This window comes from Lynx canadensis, chromosome C1 (assembly GCF_007474595.2).
Source record: "Lynx canadensis isolate LIC74 chromosome C1, mLynCan4.pri.v2, whole genome shotgun sequence".
In the NCBI taxonomy this organism is placed as follows: Eukaryota; Metazoa; Chordata; class Mammalia; order Carnivora; family Felidae; genus Lynx; species Lynx canadensis.
In genome coordinates, this window is record NC_044310.1 from 160,057,755 (window position 1) to 160,080,418 (window position 22,664).

Sequence of the window (22,664 nt, forward strand, 5' to 3'; positions counted from 1 at the left end):
AGATTATTCAATACAAAATATGGTTCTCCATATATAGTTTACTTCCAAAAAAAAAAACCAAGAAACAAATGCTAGTTTTGCCCAATCCTTGGATAATGGCAGCAAGTAATACTTCTTATAAACTTCTAAGAAAAGATAAAGGTTTATTAATATTAAAATTCCAGGTGGTCATAGGTAAACTTAGGGTGTTCCTATTTTTTAGTAAGATATTGCAGAACATTCATTTTCAAAAAATGTATAAAGGTTCTTACCCATCCTTGGTTTGATCGGCTACTCCTGCCAAGAGCTGCACGACCTTCGGATTACTATTTGGATCATTATACAGTCCAAGATAGCGCTGGACAAAGTCTTCTGGGGTCATGTAATGCTCTCCATCAACCTCAGTACTGGCATACTAAAAAATAAATAATGTATACTTAAAATTAAAATTATTCAACATCATGTTGTAGCCAAAAACATTTTGTGAAAAGGTATATAAAGGACAGTATCAAAATCAAAATAAAGATAATAAATGCAGGATAGTGCATTTTCCTCTGGACAGTGAAAAACAAACACTCAGAGCCAGATTTAAGAACACTGGCAAAGTACTGACACATGCCACAACATGGATGAACCTTGAAAACATTACAAGTTAAAGAAGCCAAAGGCAAGAGGCCACAGATCGTATGACCGCATTTACATGAAATGTCCACAAGAGGCAAACCCACAGTGACAAACAGCAGAGGCACAGGTGCCAGGAACTGGGAGGAGGGCAAATTAGAGTAACTGCTTTAACATATATGGGGTTTTTCTTGGGGGCAGCGACCATGTCCTGGAATTAGATGGTGGCAATGGCGGCACACTGTAAATATACTAAAAAAAAAAAACACTGCAGTGTACTCTTAAATGGTTAAAATGGAGAATTTTGTCTCATGTGACTTTTATTTCAACTAAACATATAATATGTAAGAGACGAAATACGAGAAAGATGAAGAAAGGTGAAAGGGCACCCAAGGTGACTAAGACCTGAGAGTGAGAAGGTGACACGTGTAGACTCCCAGAGGCTTCCCACCTACAAGAGTGGGGAGCAGCAGGAGAACACAGGCTGCCAAACCTTAAAAACAAAACGAATGAGAAAAGTATGACAAACACACAAGACCTTCCATCACAGGTATTTGTTCTACATTCCAGTAGCTGGAGAAAAGAAACAAAAATATTCTGCTTTTAGGTCATTAATTTTTAAAAATAAAATAGTAGAATCTGCCTGTCAAATAAAGACCTCACTATTTTAAGGGTTTTACGCACTATGGCATGATCAAACACAACCAAAGCTCTCCTCTTCAGGTTGCAGCTGATCAATTTAGCTATTTCAGTCAACTATCAAAGCAGTAACATCAGAAAATTTCCCAGAATTGAAGAATACAAGGGCTAAGTGCCAAGCACAACACAGTAAAACAAACAAAAACCTACACCAGGCCATGGCCCATCATCATACAATTACAGAACACCAGTATAAAGAGAAAATCCTACACGTTTTCAGAGAGAAAAAAAGGTCACTTATAGAGAATTATGAATCACGGGCACCAATGCTTCCTCAACAGAAACACTGAAGCTTGAAGACAATGCAGTAAGGCCTTGAAAATTCTAAGATAAATGATTTGCAGCCTAGAATTCTAAACTGAGCCAAACTTTGAATCAATTATAAGGGTAGGTTAAAAGTACTTTGAGATATCCATGTTCTCAATACTTTTTTCTCTTGCCATGTGCCTCCTCAGGAAGCTATAGGAGAATCTGCTCCAACAAAATGAAGGCATGAACCAAGTGGGATACAAAAATCAGATGACCCAATACAGAAAAGTGGCCAAGAGAAATCCCAAGACAACAATTGTGCTGCAGGCCTCTAGAGTACATAGTCCTGGCAGGGAGCAAACGAAGGGCTCCAGGAAGGAAAGCCACTGGGAAAAACGGAATGCTTATCCAAGGCATTTGGCTAAATGAAAAATAACATGGGGAGGAGTATGAACCTTTGTTCAAATGTCACCTTCTCAATGAGATCTATTCTTATCACCCTATTTAGTATTATAACCCATGCCTGCACCTATATTCCCAATCCCCCTTACATTGCCTTTTCCCCCCCTCGGCAGCTATCACTTTCTAACACACTATGTATTTTACTTCTTTATTATGTTTACTGTCTATCTCCCAACAAAGGAAGGAATCTTTGTCTAGTTTGGTCACTGATGTATCCCAAACACCAAGAATAATGCTTGGCACACAGTAGGCACTTGGCAAACCTTTTTTTTTTTTTCTTTTGAGAGAGAGAGAGAGAAAAAGAGAGACAGAGAGAGGAAAGAGAGAATCCCAAGCAGGCTCCCCTCACAGCACGGAGCCCAAGCCATGGCTTGACCTCATGACCTGAGCCGAAATCAAGAGTTAGATGCTTGGGGCGCCTGGGTGGCGCAGTCGGTTAAGCGTCCGACTTCAGCCAGGTCACGATCTCGCGGTCCGTGAGTTCGAGCCCCGCGTCGGGCTCTGGGCTGATGGCTCAGAGCCTGGAGCCTGTTTCGGATTCTGTGTCTCCCTCTCTCTCTGCCCCTCCCCCGTTCATGCTCTGTCTCTCTCTGTCCCACAAATAAATAAACGTTGAAAAAAAAAATTTTAATAAAAAAAAAAAAAAAAGAGTTAGATGCTTAACCGACTGAGCCACCCAGGTGCCCCAGCACTCAGTAAATATTTGTTAAATTAATGAATTTGTATGAGGTACACAAGTTGCTAAGTAAATGAAAAGTTAGATAATTTTTAACTCTATCAGAAAGTAAATTACGAAAAAGCAGTTTTGTTGTATAAAAACAGGAAATACATGACTTGGCTCAAATAAACAGTATTCACGGTCATAATAATATAGATACCAGATATTAATTTAATAACAATGATAAACATACTGAGAGGAATGGAGGAAGAAGAATGGAGGAGGAAGTAGTGTAAGGAAGTCCTCAACTACTCTCATAGAAAGTCAATAATATCTAGAAATAGCAGTATAGAAATATGAAGGGAAATACCAAATAGTTAAGAGTTAGAAGTGGTTGCTTCTGTATCAGATAAAGGGCTAGTATCCAAAATCTATAAAGAACTTATCAAACTCAATACCCAAAAGACAAATAATCCAGTGAAGAAATGGGCAGAAGAGATGAACACTTTTCCAAAGAAGACATCCAGATGGCCAACAAACACATGAGAAGATGCTCAACGTCACTCATCATCAGAGAAATACAAATCAAAACCACACTGAGATATCACCTCACACCAGTCAGAGTGGCTAAAATGAAAAACTCAGGAAACTACCGATGCTGGCAAGGATGTGGAGAAACGGGAATCTTCTTGCACTGGTGGTGGGAATGCAAACTGGTACAGCCGCTCTGGAAAACAGTGTCAAGGTTCCTCAAAAAATTAAAAATAGAATTACCCTATGACCCAGCAATAGCACTACTAGGAATTTACCCAAGGGATACAGGAGTGCTAATGCATAGGGGCATGTGTACCCCAATGTTTATAGCAGCGCTTTCAACAATAGCCAAATTATGGAAAGAGCCTAATTATCCATCAACTGATGAATGGATAAAGAAGATGTGGTTTATATATACAATGGACGACTACTTGGCGATGAGAAAGAATGAAATCGTACTATTTGCAGCAATGTGGGTAGAACTGGAAGGTATTATGCTGAGTGAAATAAGTCAGTCAGAGAAAGACAGATATCATATGTTTTCACTCATATGTGGATCTTGAAAAACTTAACAGAAGACCATGGGGGAAGGGAATGGCAAAAAAACAGTTACAAACAGAGAGGGAGGGAGGAGAACCACAAGAGACACAAATACAGAGAACAAACTGAGGGTGGATGGGAGGGTGGGGAGAGGTGAAAGTAGATGATGGGCATTGAGGAGGGCACTTGTTGGGATGAGCACTGGGTGTTGTATGTAAGCCAATTTGACAATAAATTATATTCATAAAAAAAAAAAAAAAGAAGTGGTTGCTTCTAGGAAATAAGACAAGGATGGGAAGGATCACAGAAAAGGACTGTTGGTTTGCTTTTTGGTTAAGCATTTCAAATGTTCTCATTTGTGAATCTGACTAAACCAAGCAACCAGCTCTTTCAACAAGAGGAGAAATAAATAAAAAATGTTTCCTCTGTCATATTCTAGAAAACCCCACAGAGGCTATCATAGCAAATGCTTGATCAGCCTGCACACAGGTATACATATTTTTACTAACTTGTACTACCCAAAAGCACCTAACAAATATCACCCCAAGATAAAGTCATGTTCACTTTACATTCTATAAAAGTCATTGCTGAAATGGTCCTAAGTTTAAGTTCTGGCTCAACAACTCCATTCTCCTCCCAGGATTCTATATATATCACACATCTATAAAATTAAGACTAAATGATCTTTGACATTTCAAAACAATAAGTATGCAAATATAGGATAAAAAAAAAATAAACTGTATGGTATTAATACTAATAGTGAATGGATTCTACCAATTATTGTTGACTACTTCTTCTATTCTGTGTTCCTCAATATCCTTCATAATCTTACATGTTTTACCAAGATCAGAAAACCACAGAGTTAAGAACAGGCAGGAGTGGGGAAAGGCACAATGTCAGGAAGACTACTGCAACTGGAAAGAGGAATCAACACAAGGAAGTCTAAAAATAGAATTTAAAGCCACTGACAAGTCAAAAACTCACTAGATTATGAGTGCCAAACAATGGTATGAGAAATGTACTATAGGATCCAAAAAGGAGTGGCTCGTTCTAAGGACAGGTGGAATGGGGCTGCAGTAGGAAAGAGAGAGTATGTTCAGAATAGGCCTTGAAAGTAAAATTTGATTTTAACTGCAACAGACAGAAAGGGTCTACAAGGTTTTAAAAAAATGTGAATACAGAGATGTTAAAATAAATTATTCTCTCTTTTTTGGAGGGAGAGAACTAGTTGGAGACACAAATGTTAATAAAGAGAGGGCATACAAAGATATGAAGCAGGGGCGCCTGGGTGGCTCAGTCAGTTACCATCCCAATCTTGATTTCCGCTCTGGTCATAATCCCGTGGTTCATGAGACTGAGCCCAGCATCGGGCTCCTTGCTGACAACACAGAGCCTGCTTGAGATTCTCTCTCTCCCTCTCTCTCTGCCCCTCCTCTGCTCATGCTCTCTCTAAAAATAAATAAACTAAAAAACAAAAACAACAACAACAAAGCAAAGATGTAGAAGTTGAAATGGAAAAGACAAAGGCAGTTTGAGATCAAATGATGGAAGACTTTGAATGCTAAGTTGAACAGTCTGAACTCCATTCTGTGGGTAATGGGATGCCACTAAAAGTTTTAGAGGATGACAGAGACATGATCTGACCTGTGCTCTCTCTTGTGGCAATGTAAAAGATGATTTGGAGAAGACAGAAAATGACTGGGGGCAGGGAGACCAAGTGTCAGCTACTGAAGATCCAGGTGAAAGAGGATGAGACCTGAACCAAGGTGGTGGGAGTGCAAATGAAAAAACAATGGGTACTTTCACCCCTTGCTAATGACTTTTTAAAGATGATTTTAATAGTGTTACAGTCATACCATTCAAAATTCAAAAAGTACATTGGGGCACCTAGGTAGGTAGCTCAGTCAGTTAAGCATCTGACTCTTCGTTTCGGCTCAGGTCATCATCTTACGGTTTGTGAGTTCAGCCCCTGTGCTGGGCTCTGCACTGACAGTGTGGAGCCTGCTTAGGATTCTCTCTCTCTCCCTCTCTGCCCCTTCCCCACTGTCTCTCTCTTTCAATAAAAAATCTATTTAAAAAAATAGATAAACATTTTTTTAAAAATTCAGGGGCACTTGGGTGGTTCAGTCCGTGGAGTGCCTGACTCTTGGTTTCAGCCCAGGTCATGATCCCAGAGTTGTGGAAATTGAGCCCTAGTCAGGGTCCTGACTTAAGATTCTCTCTCTGTCTCCCTCCAAAGGAATCAATTTCTGGATTTTTTTTTAATGTTTATTTTTGAGAGAGAGCGTAAGCACACCCAAGTTGGGGAGGGGCAGAGTAAGGGGAACAGAGGATCTGAAGGGGGCTCTGTGCTGATAGCAGGGAGCCTGATGCAGGGCTTGAACCTACAAACCAAGAGATCATGACGTGAGCCAAAGTCAGACTCTCAACCAACTGAGCCACCCAAGCGCCCCAGAAGCAATCAATTTCTTGTCTGTCCTTCCAGAGATGTTTTATGCATAAATGATTATACATATATGAAATATATGCATATACATGCTAATGTATACACATGCAAATGTGCATAAATACTCTTACCCATTTCTCTTTTTTACACAAATGATAACATAATTATTAATTAACATTGTTCTGTAGATCTTACTTTTTTCAATTTCAGTCTTGTTGAAAAGCAATTCAGCTATACACACACACACACACACACACACACACACACACACATATGCATATCGTATATAAAGAACTATAAGAATGCTCACATCTTTTGTCAAAAAATCCTGGCCTGACTCTTATGAGAAATTTAAAAGAAGGAAGAGCAAAACACAAAATGCAAAATTAAAAAAAACACTAGAGATGGGTTATGGAGATCTTTGTTCTCTTCACAACTGTTTGCTGCTTGCTTTCTTTTTTTTTTTTTTTTTTTTTTTTTTTTTTGCTGCTTGCTTTCTGTAATCAGATGTCAATTCTCAAAAGAGAGAATATGAAAACATTTCAGTTAGTATTAACAAAATGCAGCAACTAATTCTCCATTTATTTTTGCCACATAGGTGCCTAATATCTAATACTAATACCTGAATTTGACTGCCAGGACTACCACCACTATACACACAGAACACACACACACACACACACACACACACACATACACACAGAGTAAACTGTACCTACAGAATCACCAGGATTTCACAACAATCTTGACTTTAAAACTATCAGGAAATAAAACTATCAGGAAATAGCCTTAGCACAAACCACTAGCACAGCAGCCAACAAGGAAAACAAATGCTTTTGTTGACAAGTACTGGAACAGGCTTTGCCAGTATCTGGGGTTATAAATGATGCCAAAGAATCAATTACCCTGAGGTATTTTGCTAATGTTTTCCCCCAACTCTCCTACTCTAACTTGATTTTAACTGAAAGATAAAGCATATAGCTCAGAGGGGAAAAAAAGTCTTCATCCATAAGGAGTCAGTACTTGACTTCTCCAGGAGACAGTTAACTAATTAACTCATTAAATTACAGACAATTACTTGGCAATGTCAGTGAGTCTGTTGCCTGAACAGACAGAAGAGGGAGTGTAGAACAGAAACTAGAATCTACCCACAGTCAGTCAAGATGCTAAAACATTGTAGGTATTATGTTAACAAAGCAAAGCAGATACCTCAAAAACAGGTGATTTATTTAAACAAAAAGTATATTTTAAAATAAGAATGACTCATTTAAATAGTTTCATTACTTTCAATGCTTATTTTAATTGCTGGACAATAATGTTTTCAACGAAGTAAACATGGCCTACAGTAACACAGAAGGCTAGAAATCAGAAAAGATTAGGTGGCCATATTGAGACCTTCTCCTTCTGCTAACCAAAATGACTTGCATGTTTATACTAAAAAGAATAAAAAGAAAATTAAAACAAAGTTTTGGGTCTCCCATGCTAAATTATTCTAAAAACCTAATATGTCAACTTAATAGTTCCATAATATTTCCATTTTGTTCCTGTCATTTCAAAGGAGGAACAAAAATGACTTCAAATGAAATTAACCAAATATTATATCCATACTCCAAATAACTTTAGAGTTAATCATTTGCCATTTCAAAGATGTCTCTTAAGCAGTTGTAAATCTCTCTTGGGCAGGAAGTCAAGGACACATGAAAGACATTGACAAGAAGTAGCTGACAGTATCCAAACAAAAATAGGTGATTTATTTTCTTGACGAAACTTTCCAAATCCAACTCAAGTATTTGAATGTAAAAGTACACATAGCTTTGACATTTCCAGAAATATTTAAGTTTACACTGAGTATAGTTCACATGTGCTTGAAAAAGTCTTGACATTATAAAGCTTGAGAAATGAAATGGATCTCGACGAAAGATCAGAATCTTTATACATTGATTGCTGATAAAAGATGGCAGGGTTTCACATACAGATATATATAATTGCACTATTGCACTTACACAGAACTACCTCTAGCTCCAAATGAGATCATGTTATCTCCAAGTGTTTTGCCTATCCAGCCAACAGATCAACATATTAAGGTCTCACTTGACTGGAGTAAGTTGGAGAGTAGTAATTCCTTTACGATTTGCCAAACTTTAACCCATATAGCAGGTTACCTGTAAAGCAGACTTTACAAAGAGTTTTCACACAACCCTAGATTTCTATCGAGTACAAGGGGAAAAAAGAAGGTTAACTTAAAATTTAATGACACGAATGAGTAAAAAAACCAAATAGTCTAAATGATACAAATTACCTGTTTAAATGATTTAAGTTCAAAAACAGATCTTTTGATATTTTATATGTCCAGAAGATTTTCCAGAGGTTATAAAGAAAAATTCTGATCTCCTGTAACTAGAAGGCTGGTTACTTTTTAAAAAGTACACAGTGTATCAAGATCAAGGATTTTCTTTTTAAGTATGCACACCAAAACCAAGTAATATATTTAGAAGCATTACTTTTTAAGCCAAAAATCTGCTATTATCAAATCTTCCAGGTAATTTCGCTTTCACTTAAAAACATTTATTAAGTACCAGTCGTGTGCTGGACATTATGCCTGATACCAGGGATGCAAAGATCACAAAAACATAGTTCCTGCCCCAAATAACTCAGAGACGGTGGCATGCTGGACACTGAAACCAGGGTCTAAAAACAAATTCTAATCCCTGTGCCATTAACTAGTTGTGATTTCTTGAGTCTTCTCTGAGTCTCTTCTCTAATAAGAAGGTATAGAAACATTAACGGTCTTGACATAAGGAAAAAATGAGATCCTGAACACCAAAGTTCTTGGAAATTGTAAAACCAATAACACATAATGAAATACTGTAGTTACTCTAAAATGCTTAGAAACACAGAAAAGCAAAGGATCCAAATTTCCCTCCTTGCTTATTTAATTATTCTGCTTTTGCCCAAACATGAAGGAGTTAATGTTCTACCTCCTCATCTTTCTCCAAACCAAGGTTTCCTTGGGGTTGGCTCCCACTGTTGTTGGGTTTACCAAATCAGTCCTAACCGGTCTAGCCAGCTTCATCTCTGCTCATCCAACATGTGGCTGTAATAGGAGTCAAAACAGACTGCTGCTCCAAGACTTTGTTCCAACTGAGATGAACTGACATTTTCAGATCTTAACATCCTTCCAATTTCAGTAACTCTCACATGACAATGCCACAAAGTTCAGTAACTACAGAGATCATGTAAAGCATTTCCCATACAGAAAAGTGAATTACAGGAACAATGGAAGAGCTGAGCTTCTGAAGCTAATCCTCTTGCTGTCCTTCACTTACATGGCTCTTACTCCTAACAGAAACCAAATTTAGTCAGGAACCAGGAACGTATGCCATTTCACTACACAAGCACTCTGCATAATGAGCAGACCACAACAAACCCTGTTACAATAGTACAATGTGGAATTTATTATAAATTAATATTCTAATAAGAAAAAATAATTCTAATACATACAGCCACTTTTTTAAAGATTTTAATTAGTGATGCAAATTTTTTCCGATATTTACTAACATCAACTACACATGCATTAGGAAAAGGCAATTTTATACATCTAATTTTAACTAGCACTCTCAGTCACGTATTTCAGATACACTAGAAACAAAACTTTCTATTGGATTTTGCAAAAAAGGTTCTCAGAAGTCTGCCTTTCTAACTCAGTTTGCCTCCATGAAATATTATGTGCTTATTTTTCTTTTTGCTTTAATATATGTATTTTTACCTTCCATTATATCAAATCCTATTGTCAGCGACTAAACAATGTAATTCCTAACAGAGCAGAGAGGTATAAGCTCTTTATTAATCACTGAAATCAACTGAAGCTACCATAATAAACTACGTATACCAAAACAATTTTCCCCTCAAAGTTTCCAAAAACCTTGGAAATAAAATAATGACCCCAGAGAACTCAATAACTGAAACTAGAATGATTCTCAGGGCAGATTAAGTTGAATAATTAATTCACATTGTTCTTAAAATAAATACTTCAATCTCTTGGTCTAAGTAACCATGGGAACATACAAGGAGCATATATATTTATAAGCCTGGGCAAATCATGTCTTTGACAATCAAGGTGCAGCTCCTAGAGGGACAGAATGCTTTAAGGTTGGTAAGCCTTAATTAAATACCAAGATTTTTGCACAGAGAAAGAAGCACCTTTTTCCTGGTAAGGAGTGGAAAATATTAGAAGATTTAAGAGAAAGGGCAACCAAATGTAATGTATGAACACGTCTTGGATCATGATTTTAATAAAGCAACTCAAAAAAATGAAACCATCAGGGAAACTTCAACACTGAATGGAAATCCACATTATTAAGGAATATTTTTACATGAAATAATCAAATTATGATTTGATGGTTTTCAGAGTCGTCAAGTATCAAGTCATCATTCAGTAGCTTTTCGAGATACTAAAGTATTCATATATGCAGCGATACAATGTCTGGGAATTGCTTCAAAAGAATCCAGTGCAGCTGTAATATCGAGGAAGCAAGATTAGCCAAAAGAGCTGATGAAGCTGAGTGACGGATATATGGTAATTCATTATACTATCTTCTCTAACTTTATATAGGCTTAAATTTTTCCATAATTAAAAAGGTTTTTTAAAAGGATACAGAAAAATAATGAGGTGATTCTATATATACTAACATACCTGTATCTCCCAAACAAAATTAACTTAGAAAGGCAAGTTGCATTGAAACATGTAAAGCAAGTCTCTTCTATTTACTGTATAACCTTGAGCAAGTTACCTAACCTTTCTAGGGCTCAGTTTCTTCACCTATAAAATGAGAATGTTAATCGCTTCTCGGCCTTTTTGGCTAAGATCAAGTGTAAAATGAGAATGTTAATGGTTCCTACCTTTTAGAGTTGTTTTGAGGACTGACTATAATGATTTATATAAAATACTTAAAATAGTGCCTGAGACATAATAGTGACTAAGTAAGCAAGAGCACAGTTCTAAAAGCCCAATAGTAGCCATAGAACTGATTTCGGTGAATGATGCTTTAGAAACTTCGGTATTATTAAGTAAAAGAGAGCTGGACAGAAAGGGGAAATGATTTTTTTTTTTGAGTTATACACATAAAGAATGAATTATAAGTCTTTCTTTCAGATCTGTGTCTTGGTATTTCAGAGCTTACAGTTAGACTATTAGTCCTTCTCTGATCCAGATTGAGCAGTTGAAGGTTCCAAAGAAAACTGTTATCATCCACAGTCTATCTTAGACCATGGCTATACCCCTTCTCAGAACCTACAAACTTGAGAGAAATTACTTCTTATTCTTATTTCTGAATGTGGAGATTTGTAAATATCTTCAGGTATATGTCTCAACAATATGAGTAATTAGCTGATTATATGTACATAATAATAAACACACATTAATATTTTAGTCACTTTATAGGTCCAGCACAGTTACCTGGGAAAGATAAGGGACTCAGATCTTATTCACGAAAGAAAAGTCCTCATCCCATCTTAGAAGGAAAAAAAGGGACCAAGGAACTAAGCTCCGTGTGTCAGGCATCATTTACAAATTACCTCATTTAATTGTTATAACATCCCTATGTGCTAGGTGTAATAATCCCTTCTTAGGTAAGGAAACTTACTGGTATAAATACCTAAGGTCCTAGAGCAAAAAGGCATCCAGTAAGGACTCAAATCCAGATCAGACTACAAAGCTCTTGCAGGCTCAAGCTACACTCTGCTGCCTCCTGGATGAAAAAGAGTCAGCTGAGGCCCCACTCAAGATGTTCTAAGAACCCTAAGGACAGAAAGAAATTAAATTGGAAGAATCACAGTCTAATTAAAGCAGTCATCCATAAGAAAGCATAGAAACATGTAAGGAAGTTTACATTTCCTTTTTTTTTTTTTTAAGTTTATTTATTTATTTTGAGAGAGAGAGTGCATGCGTGAGCAGGGGAGAAGGAGAGAGACAGAGAAAGGAGACCATCTCAAGCAGGTTCGGCACAGCACAGAGCCTGAGAATGGGGCTTGAACTCACAACTGTGACATCATGACCTGAGCTGAAATCAAGAATCAGACATTTAAGGGGCGCCTGGGTGGCGAAGTCAGTTAAGCGTCCGACTTCAGCCAGGTCACGATCTCGCGGTCCGTGAGTTCGAGCCCCGCGTCAGGCTCTGGGCTGATGGCTCGGAGCCTGGAGCCTGTTTCCGATTCTGTGTCTCCCTCTCTCTCTGCCCCTCCCCCGTTCATGCTCTGTCTCTCTCTGTCCCAAAAATAAAAATAAACGTTGAAAAAAAGAAAAAAAAGAAAAAAAAAAGAAAAAAAAAAAAAAGAATCAGACATTTAACCAGCTGAGCTACTCAGGTGCCCCAAAAGTTTACATTTCAATATGATCTATTTAAAATGTAAATTGAGGGGTGCCTAGATGGCTCAGTCGGTTGGGCGTCCGACTTTGGCTCAGGTCATAATCTCACGGTTCATGGGTTCGAACCCTACATCGAGCTCTGTGCTGACAGCTCAAAGCCTGGAGCCTGCTTTGGATTCTGTGTCTCCCTCTCTCTCCTCCTCCTCCCCCGCTCACACACTCTCTCTCAAAAATGAATAAACATTAAAAAAAATTTTTGTTAATGTAAATTGAGGGGCAGCTGGGTGTCTCAGGTCATGATCTCACGGTTGGGTTTGTGAGTTCAGGTCCCACATCAGGCTCTCTGCTTTTGGCACAGAGCCTGCTTGGGATCCTCTGTCTCTCACTCTCTCTGCCTCTTCCTAGCTCATTTTCTTTCTTTCTTCCTCCCTCTCCCTCTCTCTCTCCCCAAAATAAACAAACATTAAACATTTTTTTAATGTCAATTATTCCACTTCCAAGGTGAAAGACCTTTGGTGGTCTCCACAACAATCTGTGAAAAAATCCAAACTCTTCCCTGCAGCCTACAAACAAGGCCCTGCTTGATATGGCTCTCCTTCAGTCCCATCTCTCACTGGCCATTCACTCCCTCACTTACTGATGCTTCGGACATACTGGCCTCCTTTCTGTTTGTCAAACATACCAAGCCCTTATCCACATCTAGGCCTTTACACATGTGAGCCCTCTGGAATTCTCTACCCACTTTATAGTCTCATCTCTAGTCCCACCTTCTCAGGGGTCTTTACTGATCACTTTCTTGAAAAGTGATGGCCTTTTCCATCATTCTGTTTGTTTTCTTATTAGACTTGTCACCTTCTGAAGTTTGTTTTGTTTTGTTTTTAATGTGTGGGCTTTGCTACTGTCTCAGCCCCACCCAGAATGAGTTACTTTCACTGAACTCCTCTATCTCAACTCTATAAAGGTAGAACCTAGCACAATGCCTGGCACATGGTAGGCAATTAAAAATATGATTGGTAGTAGAACATAACATGACATTTAATAACACTAATTTTCTCATCTTTTCAATTACTTTTCAATCCTTGTATCAGACTCAAGGATAAAGTCTCATTATGGTGCTAGTATGCCCTTAATGCCTAACACTTTTTTTTTTATGTTTATTTATTTTTGAGACAGAGAGACAGAGTGTGAGCAGGGGAGGGGCAGAGAGAGAGGGAGACACAGAATCTGAAGCAGGCTCCAGGCTCTGAGCTGTCAGCACAGAGCCTGACGTGGGGCTTGAAGTCACCAACCATGAGATCATCACCTGAGCCAAAGTAAATGCTTAACCAACTGAGCCAGCCAGGTGCCCTACCACTCTTTTTTTTTTTAATGAAAACTTTATACAGTTTATTGCAAATACTAATATACTAAAGATAAAGGCTATCATCTTCAATTCCTAAATTCTAAAAAACTGGTGAAAACACTTAACAGTTTAGATAAGAAAACTTTAGATCCCCTTCTGTGTGTCTCATAGACTCTCATTGGCTTTATTCAACCCAATTTATTCTGGGAAGTCCTCTTTTAACTTCAGATTCTGAAATTTCTAAATTCTCACTTTTTTTTAATTTTTTTAATGTTTATTTTTGAGAGAGAGAGAGAACGCGCAAGAGAGAGCGCACCAGTGGGGAAGGGGCAGAAAGAGAGAGAGAGAGGGAGACACAGAATCTGAAGCAGGCTCCAGGCTCTGAGCTGTCAGCACAGAGTCCTATGCAGGCCTCAAACCCACGAGCTGTGAGATCATGACCTGAGCCGAAGTCAGATGCTCAACCGACTGAGCCACCCAGGCGCCCCTATTCTTACTTTTTAAATTATTCACTTGATCAAAATCTAATACATACACATTAAGGCTTTATTTTTACTTTCCTCTAATTCTTCTATAAATGTATATGTGTAAATATACATACAACATATATGAAGCGGCTTATAGAAAACTAGAGTCATGCTATAAACACTTCTTTACATCTTATCCCACTTAATAGTACATTGGAAATCTCTAAATCAGCTGAAATAGGCCTAACTCATTCTTTTTACTTTTGCATAATTTTCCATGGAATGGTTTTTCCATAGTTTTTCTATCACTCCTCTCTGATAACATTTGTTTCTCTTTTCTTTTTCCTACTTTTTCTTCCCTCAAGGAACAATTGAGTGTTACAACTAACAACCTTGTACATATATATTTTTATGAGTATTTTTACTTTTCTGGGTTAAATATCCCCAAAGTAGGATTGTTTATTCAAACGGTATCTTTGTTTTAAACTATTGCCAGATTGCTTTCCAAAGAGTCTTTGTTTCCACAAATACCCCATGAAAGCACCTTTTTTCTCCACACCGGGCCTCAGTCGATGTTATCATTTGTGATACACATTCCATCCTTTTGAAAACATAGCCCTGGGGCACATGGGTAACTCAGTCAGTTAAGTGTATGACCCTTGATTTTGGCTCAGGTCGTGATCTCCTAGTTCCTGAGTTCAAGCCCCACATTGGGCTCCTCAGTGACAGTGTGAAGTTTGGTGGGGATTCTCTCTCCTCTCTCTGCCCCTCCCCTCTTTCTCTCTCAAAATAAATAAACTTAAGAAAGAAAGAAGGAAGGAAGGAAGGAAGGAAGGAAGGCAGGCAGGCAGGCATCTGGGTGGCTCAGTTAAGTGTCCAACTTCAGCTCAGGTCATGATCTCAGTTCATGAATTCAAACCCCACTCATGAGTTCAAATCCCACTTGGGATTCTCTCTCTCTCTCTGCCCCTTCCCTATGAACACACACACTCTCTCTCCCTCCGCAAAATAAACTTAAAAAGAAAAAAAAGGAAAAGATAGCCCTAATGCATATTCCAACAAGGTAGAAGAGTCTCCCGCTTAATTAATTCCCTTCTGAGCCCCAGGTTATTGCCAAAAATACATACATATGTAATATGTAAACAAATATTTACTGAGTAAAAGAATATTTCTTTTGGGGTGCCTGGGTAGCTCAGTTGGTTAAGCATTTGACTTTCGGCTCAGGTCATGATCTCGTGGTTCCTGGGTTCGAGTCCCGTGTCAGGCTCTGTGCTGACGGCTCAGAGCCTGGAGACTGCTTCATATTTTGTGTCTCCCTCTCTCTCTCTTCCCTCCCCTACTCATGCTCTGCCTCTGTCTCTCAAAAATAAATAAACATTAAAAATTATTTTAATAAAAAAGGATATTTCTTTCAATTAGAAATGAATACATTATCATAAAAACACTAAGGAAGAATCACTCTTTGCTTTACGTTAGCAGCACCTTCTTCCATTTATTCTATAAAATAAACAACACAGGGGTGCCTGGGTGGCTCAGTCAGTTAAGCATCCAACTTAGGCTCAGGTCATGATCTCATGGTTTGTGGGTTCAAGCCCTACCTCTGCTGTTAGCACAGAACCCTCATCAGATCCTCTGTTCCCCTCCTCTCTGTCCTTCCCCCACTGTTTCTCTCTCTCTCAAAATAAATAAACTTTAAAAAATAAAATAAAATCACAGAAAACGCATTTTCATAATTTTTACATGGGATATGATAATCATTGTTACATTGGGTGATAATGAGAAAAAGAACAGGTTCAAAATAATACTTGAGTTCTACACTGCAGTATATTTTTGGTCTAACATATATAATGATACAGTCTTAACATGTGTTGCTTTTACCATACAATACCTTGATAAGCAAACAACAAAAAGTCTACCAACCAAAAAAAAAAAAAAAAAAAAGAGAGAGATCTTGACAAATCATTCACTTATAACAGTTTTTGATAAACCTACTTTGCCACATAGCATAGACTAACTTCTCATTTTGAAGTTCCTCACGTTTATAACAATCAGCCTGTGACAGTCCTGTTATCCTCACCTTACCTCCCTCTTCATTGCTTCTCTTGTCTCCTTTTGCTACTGTATATTTCTGATGTAGCAAAATCGGGTCAATGATAGTGTGTGGGTGAGAGGTAAAAGAAGAGAGAAATCAAGAAATGACAGTTGTAAGGGTAGTAATAGTAAAATCTTAGCTTGACAACTGGTTGTAAATTACAGCACAGTCTAACACATAAGAATTCATTTGTTGTGCTCCAACTTTATGAACTTGTAGGAAGCTGGAAAAAGCAGAATCCTAGTGAATATTATTGCTCCTTTTTTTAACTAATAGAAAATATAGGTCATCAAAATTTGAGAAGCAATGAACACAGAAAAAATAAACCTATGTCCCTATACTCAAAATAATAATGCTTCACTTTTCTAAAGCCCTTTTCACATACTTTTAAACATACATATATCAGCATTTTCAAAGAGAAGTATTTTCCTGTTTACAAAAACAAATGAGTATTTGTGAATTTAGACAGTTAATGCCACAGATCTAAATTTACAAAAAACAGCTTTCAGTTGTATTCCAAAATTCAAAATTAAGTCTCTCTGTAGTCTTTAAATATCTCACTGATCCAGAACTCAAGTAACCCCCAAATCCTACCAAAATCAAACTTTACTAATAACAGAATAATTTTAATCTTTGACCATATCCTTTTTTTTGAAACTACTTTAAACTCCCATAGGACGATTCTCCCTCGTTCTCCTCCTCCTTCTTTCCACTTTAATTATGGATATCACTTATAAATCAGTCCCTTATTCCTGGTCCTGTTTCTTTTATATTTAAACTCCTAACCACAAGGATTTATCTACCACCTGTACAAATTTGTATCTCTCCACTCCTGTCAGATTTAACATATTAGGACATACTTATTTAACAATGAAACTTAAACTTCTCTCCCCCACCAATAATTCCCAAAATAGATGCCTTATCAATTAACATCCATCCAGATTCACTACTTCTTCCTTTACCTCTATATTTAATACCAAATTCAATAGATTCATCCCTTACAAAGTCCCTGGTATTCTTATTCCTTCCCATTTCCCCAGCCATCAGACACTCCAGGTCATTATCTCCCACATGTATTATTTCAATAGCCTCTTAGCTGATCCCCCTACCTACTTCCAACCTCTCCACACTTTATCCAACATACACAAAGAGATGTCAGAATTTACCACTTCAATTTGCCCACTCAGAAACCCATAGTGCATCCCTACTGTTTCAAATCCAAACTCATTGGCCAAATGTTCTAGGTAGTTACGGTGCAAAGGCACTTCTTTTTTTTTCATCACCTAAGTAACCAGATTGTTTTTTCCTTTAACTTAACAAACACAGCTGCCATTAGCACCTCATGTACTTCTAGCTTTCAAAAAATTACCCACCCCCCACTTAGAGACCCCCCCCACAAGTGATTTAGTGTAAGGGTTAAGAATACAGGTTCTGCAGTTTGATTGGACTCCAGCCTCCACCACTTAAGAACTAAATGACATTAACCAAGTCATTTAACTTCATCTATTTAACGGGGACTCTAACCCTACCTCCTAAGGTTGTTATGAAAATTAATGTAATACCCTTAAAGCACTAGGCCAATGCCCAGGACACCGGTGAATGATCAATAAATGTTAGCCACTGTCATTATTATTACAGCCACTTTTATCCAGGCAAGCCAATTGCTCTACCAGAGGCTATGTATTTGACTTCATTATTCTTGACTCCCTCAACTGCAATCTGTTAGAGGTGGAATGGGTTGAGAAAGGAGCTAGTCACATGTCAATTACCATCCAAATCTTGGCCTAGTCCTCTCCTTCGATTATTCAACTGATGCCTACTGCTAAACTAAATACAAGTGCACACATGGCACATAGCAAATAGTCCTTAGTAAATACTTCTTGGGCTGATATGTTAAATGCTAACGAAATACTGTAGTTAGTATATATTTTTTGCCTATTTTCTCTAAAATATTAATAAACTGTATGCTTCTAAAATAAAACTGCTCCTAAACAGTGTCCTATAGCTTCAAGTAGCTACAGTTTGAAGTACTCAAAACAGGAATAAAAAAATCTAATATGTTACTTAGTAACTGTCCTCAAATAGATTCAACTAACTATATTCTACCTTTCTAGCTGGTGAAGGTAAGTATCTGTGATGTCTTATCTATCAATTAATTCTTGGGTCAGTGCTTTATAACTAGTACTAAATGCAGTTATTAATTCCACAATTTTTCAATATAAAAATAAAACAAGGGCATCATCAAAATAATGTGCAAAAAGATAATGATAGGGGGCACCTGGCTGGCCCGGTCGGTAGAGCATGAAACTCCTGATTTTGGGGTTGTAGGTCGAGTGTAAACATTACTTAAAAATAAAATATTTTTAAAAAATGATAAGATTTTAAAATTGTCAAAAAGCTAAGCATAGATACTCCCAGTTCTTTCCTTGTATTCTTATCCTCCCTCTCCCAAAAAACCAAACCCATGCAGAAGCACAGATTTTTTTTCCATAGGATTTTTAAAGCTGAAAGGACCTCAATTCCCATTTCCCAACATCCCACTGAGTTCCACATGAGAAGGTGAAGCCCAGAAAGGCCAGACAGATAGCTACAGATCCAACAATCAAAATGAGGCAGGAGCAGGAACTGAACCCAGTGTTCCTGACACCTAGGTCAGTGCTCTTTGCACTACATCATGAACCATTTCAACTGATTTCTTCCATGTCTACTTAATATAGAAAATAAAATTAACTGTATCACATGAACATCTCACAAAACAACTAAGTATAATCATGGTGTGGTTAATACTGACATATTTTACACTATTTTTAAGAACACTTGTGAGGAATAAAGGTTTCAAGCCAGAAACAGACTATTTCCATTATAATTACTTATGTTCTGGAAATGATCCTTCCCTTTATCAGATTTTATAAAATCTAAGATTCCAATTTTCGCTAATTTTTTTTCATGAGTTACACATGGTATGGTCATCTATGCAGCCTCCTCCCCAACAATAGCTTAAGCAATCCATGTCTCAGATAAAAATGTCATCTAGTCCAGGCTGATGAGCATATGTTAGAATCTGTTCCTAATATAGAATCATACACTTTTGGAGTTGGAAGGAACCTTGGAGATCACCTCTCATTTTACAGAGGAAACAAATACCCAGCAGGGACCTGCCCAAGGTCAAAGTTTCTATATAAGAACCCAGGTCCAGAACAGAAAGTTTTCAAAAGAAGATTTCACAGAAAAACACAATACTTAATCGAACACCTTAGCTTGTCTCCCTTTTCATCTATTTAAGTACAACTTCCTGCATGAGGAACTTCTGAAATTTAAGAAAAGAAAGCAAAACAAAAAACTAAGCCAACTTGTTTTAAGTCTACAGCCAAGTCACTGATCTTAAAAACTTAAAAGGTAGATCTTTGCAAGAATTGCAGACAGTAATATTTTATAATAAAACCCCAAAAGGCTATCTATGAATATAAATAAGCAGAGGGAGAAAAGACACACACATTATCAATATTCTTATCTCGCTAACAAATTACATAAATGCTTATAAACAGGAAAACTATAAACTTGCAACTTGCAAGAAAGAAAGAATATTAATCACCATACATAGTAATTACACAAGAGTGTCGATATGTTTTGAAGTTATATTTTGATCATACTGCTTAAGGGAAGCTGGAAATTGTTTTTAGTCTCCTTTCACATACTTTAAGTCCTGTTAAAAAACAAAATTTTGAGGAAAATATTTTATCAAACCTAAATAAAAAGGAAAATGTGTATTCACACCTTAACAAAGTAAGAGAATTACAAACTACATTGTCTACCCATGTTTTTAAGAATAAACGGGGGAAAAAACAGAATAAATGAAAACAGAACATTCCTGAAAGTTAAGGCCTGAGAACCATTAAGCTTACACTTTTTTTTTTTCCTCAATAAAAAAAGGTGCCACACAAGCCAATTTACCTGGAGGAATATGTTTCTTAACTCATGAGGATCACCTCGCTTGGTTGTTTGCACCTGTAAGGAAAAAAAGAAAAAAGAAAAAGCCAGTTAATGCTTTACTAGAGACCATATCATCTCTTCAGATTAGAGTTCACAAATGCTAACAAATCAATGCTCTTATCTTTTATAGGGGCATTTCGTTTAAAACAAACCAAAAGTATTAACACTGATAACACCTGTCAAATTGGAGCTCTATGGCTACAGAGTGGAAGTACAGGTGTGAAGAGCTTAATATACAGCAAATCTACCAGATTTCCTCTGGACTGGAAATGGAAGGCAGTGAGGATCAATCTCTTATTTTATTCCACATCCACTAGCAACACAATAGCAACCACCCACCTCCAAATCAAAAGGCCAGGAAGAACAGGGCAACAGAAAAGTTAAAACACCCAAATCAATCGCCTGGCCTAGCAGCTTTTCTCCCCTATGGAAAGCAATCCAGAATATAATTATCTCTGCGCCCCTGTCTTTCGCCACCCAACCTAAAATACGAAAGCTGCTACATTTCCAAATACTTTCGACATCTTGCCACCAGCAGCACAAATGCCAACCACTGCCCCCAGCCCCACCGAAGCCCCAAATAACTCCAATTCCTCACCCCCTCCCCCACTGCAATACACAGATGCCTTAGGTTATCCCCGGCTTTACATGCCACTTCCTCCCACTCCCTTTCTGATGGCCTCCAACTCCGGGCTCACAATTTCACGCACCTAAGGCAGGGCACTACTCTTCCTTCACCGACCTGGTCCTCACAAGCCCCTCCAACTCATAATCCCTCCTACTTCCCCTCCCCCAGCCGGGCATCCTCTCCCTCCGGTCCAAGCCCCCACACAGCTCTCCCACCCGCAAGCTGGAGCCCCAGGATACGCTATCTAAGAACCAGGCAACTAAGGAAATGGTAAGAGGTGAGGGGCTGGGGGCAAGGTCCCCGGGATGTCTCTTATGCAATAAAGGCAGCAGCAGAGAGTCGGGAGTCACCTTGACCGCCATGCTGTGCTCGGAAGCCGGGGACGAGCGAGTGAGCGAGCAGGGCCGAGCTGTCAGGGCGCGCGCGCGCCGCCTCCCCGGCCGCGCCCGCCCACCCGCTCGCCGGCGCCGCGCGCGTCCCTATGCAAATGAGCCCGGGGCGGGGCGGGAAAAGGGCCCCGAATCCCCGCCAGAAAGGGAGCTGGTCCCGGCCGGCGACCTGTCTCCCTGGGGAGGGGAATAATCCTCCCATAGGCTAGACTGGAGTGCCAGCCCTGGGATTCCGATGCGCCGCGTGGTTGTCTACTGCTCAGTCGCCGCCCAGGTTTCTTAAGGCCTCTTAATGGGTGTGGCTTTGGGCACCGACTTCAGCCAAAGTCGTTTAATCCTGAGACTTAAAGGAACGCTTGGGGCCCAGACTGAGTAAGATTTCGAAAGATCAGATGACATGTCCCATTAATGATACTAATAAATGAATTAATGACAACTAATGGCAAATATTGACAATGAAAAGGATTGGGGACCATGCACTCTGGGCAAAACCTAAGGAAATATAACTTGAGAAATCTGCCCCTAAATTGGCATCGGATGAATATGCTTAATATATTTGTAATTCTTGTACTACTATAAAGCTTTATTAGTAGACTCACTCCACATTCCTAATCATCCAAATCCTTTGTGCAATGAGGTGGGGCACAAATGCATACAGAAAAAAAATCCATCTGTCCATGGACAGGACTGGTACTGAATTCTGGCCCAAGTCGCCAGTACATAAAGATTGCCGGCCCTGCCTAAGTAGTAGCTCTACCTGGAACCAAAATAATGTCTCTAAAACTGAGTTCTGCCACTATGACTATATTGAGGTATTGAGCCACATAATGATTCACTCAACATTTACTGGGCATCTATTACATGCTAGACATAGTCCTGCTTGTAAAAAATACAAAAACAAATAGCATTGTGTCCCTAACTTCTAGGATCTTACAGATGGTTAATGCTTACCCAAACCCCAACCTTAAGTATATTTTATTTGTGACTACAAGCATACTTGCTGTTTTTTTTTTAAAGCTAACAACATAAGATTTATTTTAATATCACTTAGCTCTATGATCCCATCCCTCTCCACCCTCTTTCACATTTCCAATGTTGAATCTAACAGGAGGCTTCCCTTTTCTCCAGTCTCACTAATCATGTTTGTATTAAGTATCCAAGTTAATAGAAATGAGGAAAGAGGAATGGAGAATGTAAATTGTTG

At 38.4% G+C, this 22,664-nt stretch overlaps 1 protein-coding gene across 1 annotated transcript in view; it reads right to left on the reverse strand.

Annotated features, from left to right (window-relative positions):
• The window catches only part of SLC25A12 (solute carrier family 25 member 12), a 104,463-nt gene extending 82,971 nt beyond the window's left edge, over positions 1–21,492 (reverse strand). Inside the window, exons 1-3 of the mRNA XM_030323707.2 lie at positions 21,422–21,492; positions 20,405–20,458; positions 252–394 (exon numbers count right to left, since the gene is read on the reverse strand). Of these exons, the coding sequence (XP_030179567.1) occupies positions 252–394; positions 20,405–20,458; positions 21,422–21,433 (209 nt within the window). The 5' untranslated portion in view covers positions 21,434–21,492. The remainder of the gene's footprint in view (positions 1–251; positions 395–20,404; positions 20,459–21,421) is intronic.
• Positions 21,493–22,664: the final 1,172 nt, after the last annotated feature.